This window comes from Bubalus kerabau, chromosome 23 (assembly GCF_029407905.1).
Source record: "Bubalus kerabau isolate K-KA32 ecotype Philippines breed swamp buffalo chromosome 23, PCC_UOA_SB_1v2, whole genome shotgun sequence".
Classification (NCBI taxonomy): domain Eukaryota; kingdom Metazoa; phylum Chordata; class Mammalia; order Artiodactyla; family Bovidae; genus Bubalus; species Bubalus kerabau.
Window position 1 is genome coordinate 11,681,029 of NC_073646.1, and position 17,804 is coordinate 11,698,832.

The 17,804-nt window shown below is 46.7% G+C and overlaps 1 protein-coding gene across 16 annotated transcripts in view; it reads left to right on the top strand.

Annotated features, from left to right (window-relative positions):
• The first annotated feature begins 223 nt into the window (after positions 1–223).
• Positions 224–17,804, top strand: part of SNX29 (sorting nexin 29) — a 587,227-nt gene continuing 569,646 nt past the window's right edge. For 7 of the 16 annotated variants that reach the window (XM_055561386.1, XM_055561381.1, XM_055561382.1 and 4 more), the window contains exon 1: positions 293–422. In XM_055561386.1, the coding sequence (XP_055417361.1) occupies positions 416–422 (7 nt within the window). In that variant the 5' untranslated portion in view covers positions 293–415. Of the gene's footprint in view, positions 423–1,962; positions 2,109–17,804 lie in introns of those variants that run through there. The other 9 variants (XM_055561372.1, XM_055561371.1, XM_055561374.1 and 6 more) reach the window with 4 other exon arrangements.

The window sequence follows — 17,804 nt, forward strand, 5'->3', positions numbered from 1 at the left end:
CATTCCTCTTTTTTAATTTCCCCGTTCCGCTCCTAGGGCTCTCGTAGCCACCTTCCCGCCTGGCTCCCCCACAGAGGTGTGAACTCAGGCTGGCGGGGAGGCGTCCCAGTCGGTCTCCACCGCAGCCGGGGACTAGCGAACCACGCACGAGGCGTCCCAGCCGGTGTGTTTACGACTGCCCCGGGCGTCCTGCAGCCTCTCGGCACAGCAAGCCGTGCCTCTGTCTGGCCACCTCGCGCGGGTGCCCAGGTTTACCTTCCGGGTCGGAGGGCGGGGCCGCGGAGGCTGCGCTCCACTTCCGGGGCGGGGCGGCAGGCGGGGCGGGGCGCGCTGTCTCCCGGCCTGTCTGGAGCGCGGCAGCGGCAGTGGCGGCAGTGGTGGCGGCGCGGCAGGCACCGGCCCGGGGAGCAGCACCATGAGCGGTGAGTGGCGGCCTGGCCGCTGTCACCCGCCCCGGCCGCTCCGGCTCTCGCCGCTCCAGCTACACACTCCAGCCCCCGAGTCCCTGCGTACCGCTTGCTTGCGGACCCCGTCCCGTCGCTCCCAGTTTCCGGACCCCTGTACGCCCAGGTCCTGGCCCCTGGTCACCTGCACTTTTCTGGAGTGCCGGGTCCAGGCATTCCTAGTCCCTTGACCCCTGTCCATCACTTACACAGCCTGCTGCTGGACATCTGTCCTCCGGATCCCTCAGTCCCTGCCCATCCTCCGACCCCCTTGTGCAGTTACCAGACCCCCAGTTCTCAGACCTCCTGTGTCTCAGTCCCTCCTAACTCCTCGACCCTCTGAGTCTCAGTTGCACTCCTGGGTCCCCCTGCTCCCTAGCCACTCCCGAGGCCTCTGTCCCCAGTCACTCCAGTCTCCGCAGGGGCAAAGAGTGTTGCTGACCATTCTGTTGCTGGTCATTCTTAGTTTGCTGACCCCTGTGCCCCGCGTTCCCCCAGCTCTCGGTTCCCAGAGGACTCTGAGTTCTCCAGCCTCTTTGTCTTCCCCGACCCTGCGGTTCCCTCCTCCCGTCTTCCCCCAGTGCTTTGCTGTCCCAGTCCCCAGTTGTTGCGTTTCTCATTTTCCCTCTCTGATCCTTGCTTCTTGCATTTTGGTTATTTTTTCATTCTTCAGCTCCTTCCATTTCTTCTCCTGCTCATTTGAGGTCTCACTTGACCTGCCCTGCAGCTCTTCCCCTGCTGTCCAGTGTTGAGCCCATCTGGGGGTCTCTGCCCTTCCCATCCACTCTTCTCCCCTCCACTGGAGTGCTGGGTGGTTTTGGTGGGAGGCTGGGAGGGGTGTGTGTACAGCCTGTCCTCAGCGTTTCTGAAGTTTAGTCCCTAGGCTTGGACTGGTGTTCTCAGCCGTTTCCACTCACGAGATCTGATGTGTTTTGGTGCTAAGTCATCCCTGGGTGTAGAATGTGGAGACAGGAGTGACTCAGGGAAGCCTCCCAGCTATCCCGACTGGGATCTGGATTTACTTAGGAGGACCCGCCTACCCTCCTTCTGCCTGTTTTCCCCTCTCTGTGGAATTGCCTCTACAGAATCCTTGCAACCAGTACTGCTGGCCCTGACCTTGGACCCAGGCTTTTCTGGAGGTTGAGGCGGGGCAAAGTGAAGGCCCTGTGTCTCTCTTCATCTTTAACTTTTAAGTTAACTCTGTGGATCATTTCCAACAACTTAGGTGCCTTTTGTTTTGCTATTCATGAATAAAGTTTGTGAAATTGATGATGCTGTTGCGGGAGCTTGGGAGGGGCGTTTTCCTGGGAGGTAGTCCAGCTTCTATTGTCAGATGATTTTTGGTCTACTTAAGGGTTTCTGGTCCTTGAACTTTAGTGAGACCACAGCAAAGATGTGGTGAGTTCATCCAGGAGGTAATGTAGCCTGAGATAAGTGCAGACCCTGGGGGCAGACAGCTTGGGTTCAAATCCCAGCTTTGCCACAGAAAGCCATGTGATTTAGAGCAAGGTGCTTGAACATTCTGGAAGTCTCGGCAAAATGAGGATAAATAATAGCACCTGACTCTTAAGCTTGTTGCAGTGACTAAATAACATTACTCAGGTAAAGTGATTGGTCCTGTGCCTCTCACATGGTGAGGAGCTTGGAGCTGCTACTGTTGTTTCTGTAAGGACCCTGTGGGGTTCAGTTCGGGTTATTTTCTGGCTTCCCTTCTGGGACAAGGGCTGGGGCTAAGTAGCCCTGGAAATCTCTTCCTTTTTATGTGAGCATAGTGCCTCCACCTTAGACTGTCAATCCTGTACCCTTCTCTCTGCTGCCTACATTGTGAGAGCCAGTGAAATTGACAAGCCAAGGGAAACAGACCAATGTAGCCTTCAAGGAGCAACTTAGTATCAAAACTAAAGAAATTTTAAAATTCAGTTGAAAAACCTCATTAGGTTTAAGGTTAAACCAATTATAGAAGGAAACTAACACATGATTTTTTTTTTTTTAGGAAAAAGCATTAAGGATTAAAGTCTTCTTTTGGAAAGATTGTAACTGAGGCAGAAAAAGTGGTTGCTGATGATTGGAAGGGAAAGTCCGAGGTGTTTTTCACCTATGGGATTAATTGGCACATAAAAAAATGTGGCATGGAACTGTTTCCTGTCTTCTGTTCTTTTTTTTTTTTTTTTTTAAGAAAATTTCAAGGCAAAAAAAAAAAATTGGTGAGAATAGTTTAATGAACCGTTACTAACTCATGACCATTTCACCCATATACCTATCTACTACCTGCCTTCCTCCCCAGTATATTTTGAAGCAAGTCCAAGATACTGTATCATTTCATCTGTAAGTTTTTGTTTAAAATATGTATCTCTAAGCTATAGGGATCCTTTTTAAAAAACACAATTCCATTATCATACCTCTGAGAAATAAGCAGTAATTCATTAATATCAGATATTCAATGTTCAAATTTCCATGATTGTCTTATAATTTTATTTTATAGTATATTTTTTTTTGGAAGAGGAGGGCCAAGCTGTCCTACTTGCAGGAACTTAGATCCCCGACCAGGGATTGAACCCACGCCTGCAGTGAAAGTGCTGAGTCCTAGCTACTGGACTACCAGAGAATTCCCTATGGTGTACTTGTAAAATCTCAGGGTCTAAATAAGGGTTAAATAATGCAGATTGGTTTGTCTTTTACTTTTTTTTTTTAGATCTCTCTCTTTTTGTTTCTTTAAATTTTTGCCATATTCACAGAATTGTGCAAACATCACCATAATAAATTTTAGAACATTTTCATTACTCCAAAAAGAAACTTCATACTGATTAACAGCTGTTCTTCATTTTCCATTTCCTCAGCCCCAAGCAACCACTGATCTACTTTTTCTCTCAATGGATTTGCCTTTTCTGGATATTTTGTATAAATCAAATCATACAATAGGTGGCCTTTTGTGTCTGGCTCTTTTCACTGAGTGTCATGTTTTGAAGCTTCATCATGTTGTAGCATGTATCTGTACTTCATTCCTTTTAGTGACTAAATAATATTCTGTTGTGTGGGTATTCCATATGTTGTTTGTCCATTCATCATTTGATGGACATTGACTTGTTTCCACTTTAGGGGTATTATGAATAATGCCACTGTGAACATTCACATATAAGTTTTTGTGTGGATAGTATGTTTTCATGTCTCTTGGGTAGATATCTAAGAATAGAATTGCTGAGTGCATTTTTTAAAGTAATTAATTAATTGTGCTGGGGCTTTGTTGCTTCGTGTGGGCTTTTCCTCTAGTTGCAGCTAGTGGGGGTTCCTCTTCGTTGTGTGCAGGCTTGTTTTGGTGGCTTATTGCAGAGCACAGGCTCTAGGCACGTGGGCTCAGTAGTTGTGGCTCACGGGCTTAACTGTTCCAAGGCAGGTGGAATCTTCCTGGACTGGAGATCAAACCCGTGTCCCCTGCATTGGCAGGCAGATCCTTTTTTTGTTTGTTTGTTTTTTCTTTTTATTTTAATTGGAGGCTAATTACTTTACAATATTGTGGTGGTTTTTGCCATACATTCACATGAATCAGCCATGGGTGTACATGTGTTCCCCATCCTGAACCCCCCTCCTACCTCCCTCTCCATCCCATCCCTCAGGGTAATCCCAGTGCACCAGCCCTGAGCACCCTGTTTCATGCATCAAACCTGGACTGGCAATCTATTTCACGTATGTTAATATACATGTTTCAATGCTATTTTCTCAAATCATCCCACCCTCACCTTCTCCCACAGAGTCCAACAGTCTGTTCTTTACATCTGTGTCTCTTTTGCTGTCTTGCATATAGGGTCATTGTTATCATCTTTCTAAATTCCATATATATGCGTTAATATACTGTATTCATACAGTATATTATATACTGGTGTTTTTCTTTCTGACTTACTTTGCTCGGTATAATAGGCTCCAGTTTCCTCCACCTCATTAGAACTGATTCAAATGCATTCTTTTTAATAGCTGAGTAATATTCCATTGTGTATATGTACCACAGCTTTCTTATCCAGTTGTCTGCCAAGGACATGGAAGCAACCTAGATGTCCATCAGCAGGCAGATTCTTATCCACTGAGCCACTGGGGAAATCTTGTTGAGTGCATTTGAAGAACTGTCAGACTATTTTCCAAAGTAGCTGCACCATTTTCCATTCATCCAGCACTGTAAGAACGTTCTGGTTTCTTCATGTCCTCACCAGTGCTCTTTTTGATAATAGCCATTCTAGTGAGTGTGAACTGGTATCTCTTTATGGTTTTGATTTGCATTTCCCTGATGAGATCCAACCAGTCAATCCTAAAGGAAATCAGTCCTGAATATTCATTGGAAGGACTGATGCCGAAGCTCCAATACTTTGGCCACCTGATGTGAAGAACCAACTCATTAGAAAAGACCCTGATGCTGGGAAGGATCAAAGGCAGGAGGAGAAGGGGATGATAGAGGATGAGATGGTTGGATGGACGTGAGTTTGAGTAGGCTCCGGGAGTTGGTAATGGACAGGGAAGCCTGGCGTGCTATAGTCGCAAAGAGTCCGACATGACTGAGTAGCTGAACTGACTGATGAGTATGGATACTGAGCATCTTTTCACGTGCTTATTGGCCATTTGTGTATTTTCTCTGGAGAAAAGTCTGTTCAGATTCTTGGTCCATTTTTCTCTTTTTAAACTGGGTTTTTCTTTATTGCTGAGCTGTAAGAATTCTATATAATTTCTGGCTACAAGTCCCTTATTATATCTTTACAATTTTTTTTTTCTCCCGTCTGTAGGTTGTTTTTTCACATTCTTGATGGTACCTTTGAAGCACAAAGTCTGTTTTTAAACTATGGATTCCCCTTTCATCTCTCTCTCCCTTTTTGCCCCCCTGACATTTTTATTGAAGGAAACACTTGACTTTGGTGGGATTTTGCTGATGGCATCCTTTTGGTGTGCTTCATTCTCAGTCTCTCACATAGCCTGTAAATTGGCAATTAGAGTTTGCTGTGTTTTGCAGTTGAAAATGTTCCAGTAGAGGCAGAGGTCAGATGGCTACAAGGCCCAATACATTAAGTGCAAATAACCAGGAAGTGGAATGGTTAGGTAATGCACGCACAAGATAAATGGGCATCGCGGGGCCAGAAACAACTAAGATGACCACCGATAGGGGAGTGGACATGTGTATGTGGTATGGTCACATGGTGGGAAACCTCAGAGATGTTAAAAGGGATAAAACAGATCTATACACATCAGCGTGACTGCATCTTACCGTGAGTGTTCTCTAAAAAGAAGCAGGGTGCAGAATTACACCTAAGATATATACCTTGATGTACATTAAGACGTGCATGTAAAACAGTGTTTATGGATTCACGTATGTGTGTGGAAGGAGACAAGTTGCCAGAATGATGGCTACCTGCTGGATGTGGGTGGTTGTCTTAGCACAATAGTGTCATGATTTCCTTGTTTCTCATTAAAGAATCCGGTAGGTGGGAATGCTTGATCACCAGCCTCTGTCAGCTAAGGCATTCTGATGTTCAGATAACGCTTTTGCTCTTCCTGGGAAAAGTAGAACTTGTAGGGGCAGAAAGTCATTATTCTGGTTCTCAGGCACTATCTTTGGTAAGACTTTATGTTTGAAGCTCCTTGGTACTCATTTCAATCAGTAATTATTCTGTCATGAATCCTTCTTACATTAGAAAGACCCTGAAATCTTGGCTTCAAGGTCTGGGGAAAGCCAGACCCAGAGAGGTCAAATAATGAGTGAAACAGACAAGCTCTAAAGGGCTGAAACACTAGAGTTTGGGGGCTTAGTGGGTAGTTTACTGCGGCGTCTTGCTTGATGTTTAGGTACATTTTGGCAGCTTTTTCTTATTTTTCTGGAATGTTGAAGATTTTCTCTCAGATTTTCATGATTTTTTTCATGATTGTCATGATTTTCTCTCTGGCATTGACTACCTCATCTCCAGCATTGTATTTGGAATAAAGGATTGGCTGATGGCAGGGTTGCGGGGAGACAAATTAGGAGTTTAGGATTAACAGCTAGACACTACTATATATAAAATAGTTAACAATAAGGACCTACTGTATAGCACAGGGAACTATATTCAGTATCTTTTAATCAACTGTAATGAGCCTATAATGGAAAAGAATATGAAAAAGAACATGTGTGTGTGTGTGTATATATATATGTATATAATATATATAAAATACATATATGGGTTTCCCTGGTGGCTCAGATGGTTATATATATTATATATCTGAATCACTTTGTTATATACCTGAAACTAACAGAACATTGTAAATTGCCTATACTTCAATTAAAAAAAGTGGTTTAAAAACAAAGAATGAGCTGAAATGAGTGACTGGAAAAGAGAGCAGCTGTGGTTTCCATTCAGGGCAGAAAAGGCGATGATGCCACACGCGGAGCTCCCCCGCCCCAGATGAGGGCGCTGGGCTGGTCTGTTACAGCGGGCTGCGAGAAGAAGCTGGGCTGGTCTGTTACAGCGGGCTGCGAGAAGAAGGTGGGCTGGTCTGTTACAGCGGGCTGCGAGAAGAAGGTGTCCCGCTGTCAGCAGACATCTGACGGCCTCCCTTGTCAGCAAGTGGCACTGGGCTCGGTTCCATGGATCTCCACTCCCACTTCCCTGTCGCATGGCTGTGCCTGGGTGACCAGCAGGAAGTCAAATGCTCAGAGGGCTTGCATTTTGAAACTGAATCCTGTAAATTCTGGCAGCGTGAACATTTGTCATCGTCGTCATCGTCGTTCCATCGCTAAGTCACGTCCGACTCTTGGCAATCCAGTGGACTGCAGCATGCCGGGCTCCTTTGTCCTTCGCTGTCTCTGGGAGTTTGCTCAGATTCATGTCCACTGAGTTGGTGATGCCATCCAGCCATCTCATCCTCTGCCACCCTCTTTTCCTTTTGCCTTCTGTCTTTCCCAGCATCAGGAGTTTTCCAGTGAGTTGGCTCTTCGCATCAGGTGGCCAAAGTATTGTAGCTTCAGCTTCAGCATCAGTCCTTCTCGTGAATATTCAGGGTTGATTTCCTTGAGGATTGACTGGTTGGATCTCCTTGCAGTCCAAGGGACTCTCAGGAGTCTTCTTCAGCACTACAAAATCCCAGATGAAGCAGCTCCCGTGCTGCCTGCACATCAGTTGTGAGTTTTCAGCGGGTGATATCACCCCTGTGGAGGTGAAACATCTGCTCTTGTGTCTAAGGCACAGATCTGCATGATGTACAGATTAGCGGTATTGAGATTTCATGGCGGGAGTGATGAAGAAAAAAATGTCTAGGAAGGATCCTAGGAGGGAAGGAGAAAAAGCTTGAGAAACACTGACATAGGCCGAAGTAATTTTAGCACTATCACATAAATTCACATTTTGCTTTTACCCTTAACATTTCTGAATAAAACTTTATCATATTGCTATGTGGTCTTCATATCAATCACTTTTATGGACTTCACAATCCATCAGTAATCCATCATTATGCATGTGACATAATTTTTAAACCACTGACTTGCGGAAACTTATCCACCCCCTCTATTTCTTCTTTTCCCTTTTTCTGGCTGCGCTGGGTCGTCTTTGCAGCGCACAGGCTTCACTAACTGCGGCGTGCGGGCTTCTCTGGCAGTGGCGCGCGGGCTTAGCTGCTCCATGGCATGTGGGGTCCTGACCAGGGATTGAACCGTGTCCCCTGCACTGGAAGGCGAATTCTTTACCACTGGACGACCAAGGAAGTCCTCCCCGTGCCCGCACCCCTCCCCCCCATCATAAGTAATGATGCAGTGAACATTTCTGTTCAAGCTAGTCTTCCTTTCTTTCAACGATGTCTTGAGGATAATTTCCCTAAAGTAGCCTTAACGTGAAAGTATTGATGGTTCTTGATTTCTCTTTCTGCCAAAGCCGTTGCAGCTTGTTTAAAATGCTCCCAGTGAGTGAGGCGCTAGTGGCAGCAGAGGCCGGCTGGAAATTCAGGGTTCAGCATTCCGCAGGCTTTTATTGAGTGACGGTTTGCCGCATCTTCCGTCACGTAGCAAAAGGCCGTACGGTCAGTATTTGTTGAAGGGACTTGAATGAATGTACCCAAAGTGTTAGAGTAATGTATGTGTTAACCAGGACTCTTTAATTGCATGTTGCGGAAGCGGATTCTGGACACTGGGAATTTATTTATTTTTAACTGTATATAATTCTGTGTATTTAATCATTTTTGGCTGTACTGGGTCTTTGTTGCTGTGCCCGGGCTTTCTCTAGTTGTGGCCAACGGGGGCTACTCTAGTTGCGTGCACGGGCCCAGTAATCGCGGTTGGTGGGCTTCAGTAGTTGTGGCACATTTTAGTTGCTTTGTGGGATGTGGAGTCTTCCTGGACCAGGGATCAAACCCCTGTCCTCTGCACTGGCAGGCGGATTCTTAACCACTGGACCGCCAGGGGAGTCCTCAATGGGAGTTTAAAGCATCTTGTGCTGGGAAGGTCTAGTGTAGGCGTCTTCAGGCTCAGCTGGCGCTTAGAGAGTCATCAGGACTACCTTTCTGTCTGGCTGGCTACTACCTTCATCTCTGTTGGCTTTACCCTCAGGCAGCCTCCGCACCGTGGAGGCAAGAGGGCCACCAGCAGCTCTTGGGTCACATCCTACCATGTAGCAACACCTGAGCAGGGCAGGTCTTTCCCAATCGCTCCAGCAGAAATCCTGGGGCTCACTCATAGCTGTCTGGCTTGCCGTGCAGCCATCCTGGAACTGACCGGTCACCATGGCTCTAGCTGCCCAGGCCTGGGTCCTGTGCCCAGTCCAGAGCCCAAGGGTGGCATCCGTCCCACCTGTCCTCTGGTTGGAGGATGAACTGAAGGGGGAGGGCTCTTGCAGTTGGGAGCGGGGTGCTCAAGGAAGACCTTGTAGGAAGGTTCTGTTTCAGCAGAGCCCTGAGGGAGGGAGAGGCTCCTGAGCTGCTGGATGGGTCAGAATTCCTTTTGCAGAGGTGGGGGAGGGGTGTGGGAGAAGCAGCTGAGGCTCCCAGGGGGAGGGAGGACCCTTCCCCTCCCTGACTTCAGCTTGTCCATCTGTCCATCTCGGAGCCTTCCCCTCCCTGCCCCTGCCACCCTTCGCCGGCTTCGCACGAGGAGGGAAACTTGCCCTCAGTATCTCGTTTCTCCTTATCCACGTTGGCATATTTTGGAATCTGCCCTTTTCTCCTTCTCCTTAAAAAAAACTAAGCAAAACTCTAAAATACCAAAGATTATTATGAAAACATAATAGAGCTATAAATATATTTACCTTTCTAGGGTATTAACTGTTTAGGTAACTTCTGTCTGTGCATTGCAGGCAGATTATTTACCATCTGAGCCACCAGGGAAGGCCTGACTGTGTTCAGAGTACAGGCATTTTACCCAATTGCATTGAGTCTACACTTGAATTAGTGTTTCCATTTATTATAACATTTTCCTGTGTTCCTTCTCCTCACAATTCTTTAGAAATGGGTAACATTCCGCTAAATTGACGTGCTGCAGTTATTTAACCTTTCTCCTAGTGCAGGAAAAGATAGGAAATTGCATTTTTGATATTCTGGGATGGAGCTGGTAAACGTTTTCTGTAAAGGGCCAGATAGTAAATATTTTGTGCTTTGTGGGCCATCTGGTCTCCATCCCAGCTACGCATCGCTGTTGTACAAAAGCAGTACAGGCGATATGTAAGTGAAAGGACGTGGCTGTGTTCCAATAAAACTTTATTTAGAAGAACTGCAGTGGTTTGGATTGGCTTGGGGGCTGTTGTTTGCTGCCCCCTGTGCTAGAACACTGCTGGAAAAATCTGTGCCCCTGACACTGGGTTTAGGCAGGGGTCATGTTGCAGTGGAAAGTGATGTGAACTCAAGGAGTCCTGCATTTAGCTCCCTACTTGAAGAACCTGGGCAGGTTGTTGATCTCTGACTCTTTATTGGTTCATTTTTATTTTATTTTATTTTTTGGCTTCATTGCTGCACCCGGGCTTTTTCTAGTCATGGAGAGCGAGGGCTGTTCTCTCGTTGCGGTGCGCGAGCTTCTCATTGCGGTGGCTTCTCTTCTTGTGGAGCACAGGCTCTAGGCACAGGGGCTTCGGTAGTTGCGGCTTGCAGGCTCTAAGCCGCTCAGGCCTCAGTGGTTGTGGCGCAGGGGCTCACTCGCTGTGGCTGGTGGGCTCACGAGTTGCAGCATGAGGGCTCTGGAGCACATGCTCAGTAGTCGTGGCCCACGGGCTCAGTTGCTCCAAGGCATGTGGGATCTTCCCAGACCTTTCTTATCTACTGTGTCACCAGGGAAGTCCATGAACTTCTCTGACTCTTAATTCTCTCATCAGAAGATGGAAATGAAAGTGAATGATGGCGGCTTGCTTGCCTGGTGGTCCAATGGTTAAGAATCCAACTTGCAGTGCAGGGGATGTGGGTTCTCTCCCTGGTCAGGGAAGTGAGATCCCACATTCTGCAGAGCAACTAAGCCTGTGTTAGTTGGGATCTACTGAGGTCCTGCATGCGGAAACTAAGGTGCCACGTAGCCAAATAAATAAATATTAAAAAAAAAAAAAAGTGAGTGATGAATGTGAGTGTCGTTACTTTCCTCATCACCTGCGCTACACCCCACCCCTCCCACTCCTCTCCACCCTTTTCCACCTTGGTTTAGTTTCCCAGGGGTCAGGAAGGTGCTTGATATTCTTGTAGCTTTTGGTGTTTCCTATACCTTGCTTTCCAGTCTCTGGACCACTCCTCATTACCAGTAGTTCATTCCTGTTTCCCTGAAGCTTTACCTGCAGTGGGGAATTCATTTTTTTTTTTTTTTAAATAAATTGAAGTATAATTGATTAATGATGATGTACTAGTTTCAGATGTATACCAAAATGATTCAGTTATACGTATATTCTTTTTTCCATTATAGGTCGTAAGATATTGAATATAGTTCCCTGTGCTATACAGTAGGACCTTGTTGTTTATCTACTTTATATATAGTAGTGTGTATCTGTTAATCCGAAATTCCTTATTTATTCCCCCCTCAAACTACTGCACAATTGCACTCATCTCACACGCTAGCAAAGTAATGCTCAAAATTCTCCAAGTCAGGCTCCAGCAGTACGTGAACCAAGAACTTCCAGATGTTCAGACTGGATTTAGAAAACGCAGAGGAACCAGAGATCAAATTGCCAACATCCGTTGGATCATAGAAAAAGCAAGAGAGTTCCAGAAAAACATCTACTTCTGTTTTATTGACTACACCAAAGCCTTTAACTGTGTGGATCACAACAAACTGTGGAAAATTCTTTAAGAGATGGGAATACCAGACCACCTTCCCTGCCTCCTGAGAAATCTGTATGCAGGTCAAGGAGCAACAGTTAGAACCGGACATGGAACAAACAATGGACTGATTCCAAATTGGGAAAGGAGTATGTCAAGGCTGTGTATTGTCACCCTGCTTATTTAACTTCTATGCAGAGTACATTGTGTGAAATGCCAGGCTGGATGAAGCACAAGCTGGAATAAGTTGCTGGGAGAAATATCAATAACCTCAGATATGCAGATGACACCACCCTTATGGCAGAAAGTGAAGAAGAACTGAAGAGCCTCTTGATGAAAGTGAAAGAGGAGAGTGAAAAAGCTGGCTTAAAACTCAACATTCAAAAAATGAAGATCATGGCATCCAGTCCCATCGCTTCATGGCAAATAGATGGGGAAACAATGGAAACGGTGACAGACTTTATTTTCTTGGGCTCCAAAATGAGTGCAGATGGTGACTGCAGCCATGAAATTAAAAGACACTTGCTTCCTGGAAGAAAAGTTATGACAAACTTAGACAGCATATTAAAAAGCAGACATGTTACTTTGCTGACAAAAGTCCATCTAGTCAAAGCTATGGTTTTTCCAGTAGTCATGTACTGGAAAATGTACATGTGAGAGTTGGACCAGATTGCCTTACCTGCCTCCTGAGAAATCTGTATGCAGGTCAAGAAGCAACAGTTCTTGACCTGCATACAAGCAAATGTGCATGTGAGATGTGAGAGTTGGACCATAAAGAAAGCTGAGCACTGAAGAACTGGTGCCTTTGAACTGTGGTGTTGGCGAAGACTCTTGAGAGTCCCTTGGACTGCAAGGAGATCAAACCAGTCAATCCTAAAGGAACTCAATCGTGAATATTCATTGGAGGAACTGATGCTAAAGCTGAAGCTCCAATACTTTGGCCACCTGATGTGAAGAACTGACTCATTGGAAAAGACCCTGATGCTGGGAAAGATTGAAGGCAGGAGGAGAAGGGAATGACAGAGGATGAGATGGTTGGATGGCATCACCGACTGGATGGACATGAATTTGAGCAAGCTCTGGGAGTTGGTGATGGACAGGGAGGCCTGGAGTGCTGCAGTCCAGGGGGTCACAAAGAGTCGGACACAACTGAGCGACTGAACGGAATTGAACTGAACCCGCTCCTTTTCCCCTTTGGTAGCCATAGTTTGTTTTCTGTCTGTGAGTCTGTTTCTGTTTTGTAAATAAGTTCATTTGCATCAGTTTTTTAGATTCCAGATATAAGTGGTATCATAGGAAATTTGTCTTTCTCTGTCTTGGCTTCACTTAGTATGATAATCTCTGGGTCCATCCATATTGCTGTAAATGCCAATATTTCATTTTTCTTTATGGCTGAGTAGTATTCCATTGTATATATGTACCACATCTTTTTTAAATTAATTAATTAATTTGGCTCTGATGCATGTTTGCAGCTCAGGGAATCGTCGATCTTCATTGCAGCCTGCGGGATCTTTAGTTGTGGCATGTGGGATCTAGTTCCTCGACCAGGGATCTGCCCCCTGCCTCCTGCATTGAGAGTGCAGAGTCTTGGCCGCTGGACCACCAGGGAAGTCTGTACCAAATCTTCTCTATCCATTCATCTACCGATGGACATTTATGTTGCTTGCATATCCTGGCTGTTGTAAATAGTGCCTTTGTGAGCATAGGGGTGCAAGTATCTTTCTGAATTAGAGGTTTTCCCAGATATGTGCGTAGGAGTAGGATCGATCCACTCTGTATATAATAGTTTGCATGTGCTAATCCCACATGCCCAGTCCTTCCCTCACCCACCTCCACCCCCTTGGCAAACACGTGTCTGTTCTCTGTGTCTGTGAATCTGTTCCTGTATTGTGGATATACTTAAATAAATATTTTTATTTTTGTCTGGGTCTTTGTTGCTTGCGTGGGCTTTCTCTAGTTGTGGCCAGCAGGGGTACTCTGCAGTGTGTGGGCTTCTCATCGTGGTGGCTTCTCTTGTGGAGCACGAGCTCTCGGCACACGGGCTTCAGCAGTTGCGGTGCACGGATCCAGTAGCTGAGGCTCGCAGGCTCTAGATCGCAGGCTCAGTAGTTGTGGCTCCTAGGCTTTAGTTGCTCCACGGCATGTGGGATCTTCCTGGACCAGGGATCGAGCCTGTGTCCCCTGCATTGGCAGGTGGGTCTCATCTACTGCACCACCAGGGAAGTCCTTTGCCATATTTTAGATTCCACATAATTAACATCATATGGTATTTGTCTTTCTGACTTACTTCACTTAGTGTGATAGTCTCGAGTTGCATCCGTGTTGCTGCAGATGGCATTGCTTCATTCTTCCTTACGGCTGAGTAGTATTCCATCGCATATACACACCACATCTTCTTTGCCCATTCATCTGTGGACAGGGATTTAGGTTGTTCCCATGTGTTGGCAGTTGTGAATAGTGCTGCTATGAACATAGGGGTGCATGTGTCTCTTGGAATTACAGTTTTGTCCAGGTATATGCCCAGGAGTAGGATGGTTGGATCATATGATATTTCTATTTTGAGTTTTCTGAGGCACCTCCACACTGTGCCAATTTACATTCCCATCAACAGTGTGGGAGAGTTCTCTTTTCTCTACATCCTCTCTGGCATTTGTTATCTGTAGACTTTCTGATGATGGCCATTCTGATCATTGTGTTTCCCTAGAGCTTCCCTTGTGGGTAAGGTAAAGAATCCACTGGTAAAGAATCCGCCTGCATTGTGGGAGACCTGGGTTCGATCCCTGGTTTGGGAAGATCCCCTGAAGAAGGGAAAGGCTACCTACTCCAGTGTTCTGGCCTGGAGAATCCCATGGACTGTATAGTCCGCGGGGTTGCAGAGAATTGGACACGACTGAGCGACTTTCACTTCACTTGCCAACAAATGGGGAATTTCATTTTAAATGTTTCTTGGTGAATTTAGTGGATATACAGTGATGGCTGATGTGGTAAATTTGCAGTCTGCATTTCTCCAACCGTGAGGGAAGATACACTATCTCTTCATAGTGTTTGCAGCTGCACTTTTCCTAGAGCAAAGATTGGCAAACTGGGCCGACAGCCTGTTTTGTAAATAAAGCTTTATTGGAACCCAGCCACACCCGTTCTAGCTGTTGCCTCTGGCTGCTTTTGCACTCTGATGGCAGAATCAAGTAGCTGTAACAGGGATCAACTGGCTTGAAAAGCCAAAAATATTTACCATTTTGCTCTTTACAGAAAATATGTGCCGACCTCTGCTCTAGAGCGAATTCTTTGCCTGTTTATGAGTCCACTGTTGAGCCAGTCTTTGTTTTCAGGCATCACAAGGCCACTTGGATGGCTCGAGCCCATCTGCCTCCCAGCACAGGCTGCCTCTTTCCATTGTGTGGTGGCGGACAGCTTGTCCTTTTGTCCTCGTCCACCTGCACCATTTTGCCCAACAATACTGGGAACCAGCGCCCTGACTTTGGGGGTGAATGCCTGCCCGTTTTATCTGTTCATATGCTAATGCGGACAGAGCTGGTGCTTCACTCAGGCTGCGCATTGCACACTCGAGGCTGCTGCTGTGTCCTGGCCTTTCGGGCCTTCTCCCTTCCTTCTTTTCCTCCTCTTTCCCTCCCTCCTTTCTTTCCATTTCTGTCTCCCTGTCTTTCTCTCTTTCCCCCTCCCTCCCTCCATTCGTTCCTTCTTCCTTCCTTTTTCTCTTTCTGTCTTTTGCCATGCTCCACGTGGGATCTTTAGTTCCCTGTCCAGGGATCAGACCCGTGCCCCCTGAAGTGGAAGCTCAGAGTCTTAACCGCTGGACCACCAGGGAAGTCCCGAGACCTCTCCATTTAAAGTAGCCACTTGGGGAACTAGAGAACGGAACCCCAGTCTTTTAAAAATTATTTATGTATATATTGGCTTTGCTGGGTCTTCGTTGCCGTGTGGGCTTTCTGTAGTGGGGAGCAGGGGCTCCTCTCCAGTTGTGTGCACAGACGTCTCTCTGTGGCGGCTTCTCCTGCTGCAGAGCATGGGCTCAAGGGTGCTTGGAGTTCAGTAGTCGCGGCATGTGGGCTCAGTAGTTGCAGCTCTCGGGCTCTAGCGCATAGGCTCGATAGTTGTGGTGCTCGGGCTTAGTGCTCTGAGCCATGTGGGATCTTCCCGGATCAGGAACTGAGCCTGTGTCTCTTGCATTGGTGTGCAGATTCATTACCACTGAGTCACCAGGGAAGCCTCAACCCTGGAGTCTTGATCCAACAGTTGTTGAGTTCTTCTGTGAGAAGGGGAACCAGAAACACAAATCATCCAAGATAACGTCCCACAAGGGCTCCACAGACATGCCATGTGAACTGCAGTGTGGCAGGGTATAATATCACCGCAGGTGTCTTGTGTTTGTTGCATGATATCAGTGAGTCATCTGTTGTGTTTTCATCCGTGCTTTCAGGGGTTATGGCCCCAGTGTAGATAATTTGGTGCAGAAGGAGATGGGAACAGAGGAGCTTTGGGCCAGAGTGGGGAACAGCTGTTGTGGAAGCGGTGGCCCTCACTGAGGGCCTGGCCACTGTCGTGAAGGAAGAGCTCTGCTGGACAGGACAGCAGAGGAGTGGGGTTGTGGCTGGAATGGCATGTGGGAGCATGGTTTTTATTAAACTGTGGGGAAATATTATGATATCCCCGTATGCTGCAAGAATTGCATACACAAGAAGAATCGAAGATGTAGGAGAAAGATGCTGGAGTATGTCTTGGAGCAGGTGAGAGGAGGTGGGGTTCAGAGTACAAGTAGAGGTTTATGTGTTTTCGCCTCTTGGAGCCTCAGTGTCGTTATCTGTGCAATGGGATTATTGAACTTACACGAGGGCAGAATTTCCCAGTTTCGGCCCTCTTGACATTGGGCTGGAAAATTGTGTCAGGCTGTCCTGTACACATGGTAAACGCCAGCGGCAGCCCCCTAGTTGTGTCAAAAATGTCTCTAGATGTTGCTGAGTGTCCTGTTAAGGGGAGGAATCCTGGTTGAGAATTGTTTCTCCCTCCCATTCCTCTGTTATTATTGTTGTTTAGTTGCTGAGTTGTGCCTGACTCTCTGCAACCCCATGAACTCTAGCAGCCCGCTGGGCTCCTCTGTCTATGGGGATTCTCCAGGCAAGAATACTGGAGTGGGTTGCCACGTCCTTCTTCAGGGGATCTTCCCAACCCAGGGATCGAACCCACATCTCCTGCATTGGCAGGTGGATTCTTTACCACTGAGCCACCTGGGAAGCCTCCTCCTCCACAGGGATCCCTTGTATTAAGTAAACCTCCTTGAATTCTCCTCACTTGAGAGTGAGTGCCACTTCCTGTTAGGAGCCTGACTGGTACATCAGACAGACACTCCCTCCCCTCAGTGTAATCCTAACCATGGAAGAGAAGTGGGCTTGGCTTTTCCACCGTGCTTGCGTGGGGGCTGGGCTCTCTCTGGGGTCCTGTCCCTCCCCTAGGGGACGCCGGCTGTGGTGGCGCCTTCGGCTTCGAATGGGCTTTATCTGTTGTCCTTCCCGCAAAATATTTTCTTATTGAGGTGAAATTCAGATACCCTGATGTCAGGGAACCTTTTCTTTGGACTTTCCTGGAGGCTCAGTTGGTAAAGAATCTGCCTGTAATGCAGGGGGCCTGGGTTCGAGCCCTGGGTGGGGAAGATCCTCTGGAGAAGGGAATGGCACTGCACTCCAGTAGTCTGCCCGTGGACAGAAGAGCCTGGCGGGCTACAGTCCACGGGGGTCACAAAGAGTCGGACATGGCTGAGTGACTAAACCTCCGCCACAATTTGAAACCCTGTATGCTTTTAATGCAATTAAAACAATGAACAGTTATGAAGTTAGAAATTTAAGCATTATAAAAACAATTAACCAGTTAACAATCTTTAACTGTTTAAAAATGAACAGTTCAGGGGCAGTTTAGCACATGGGAAATGTCATGCACTCACCACGTCCGTCTAGTTCCTAAACACCTTCCCCACCTGCAGAGGACACCCTGTACCATTAAGCAGTTGTGTTCTCTCAGTATGGATTTTCCTCTTCTAGTCTTTCCTGTTTTTTTGTTTTTGTTTTTTTTTTAATTATTTGTTTGTTTTTGGCTGCGCTGGGTCTTAGTTGCTGCATGCGGGCTTTTTTCTTT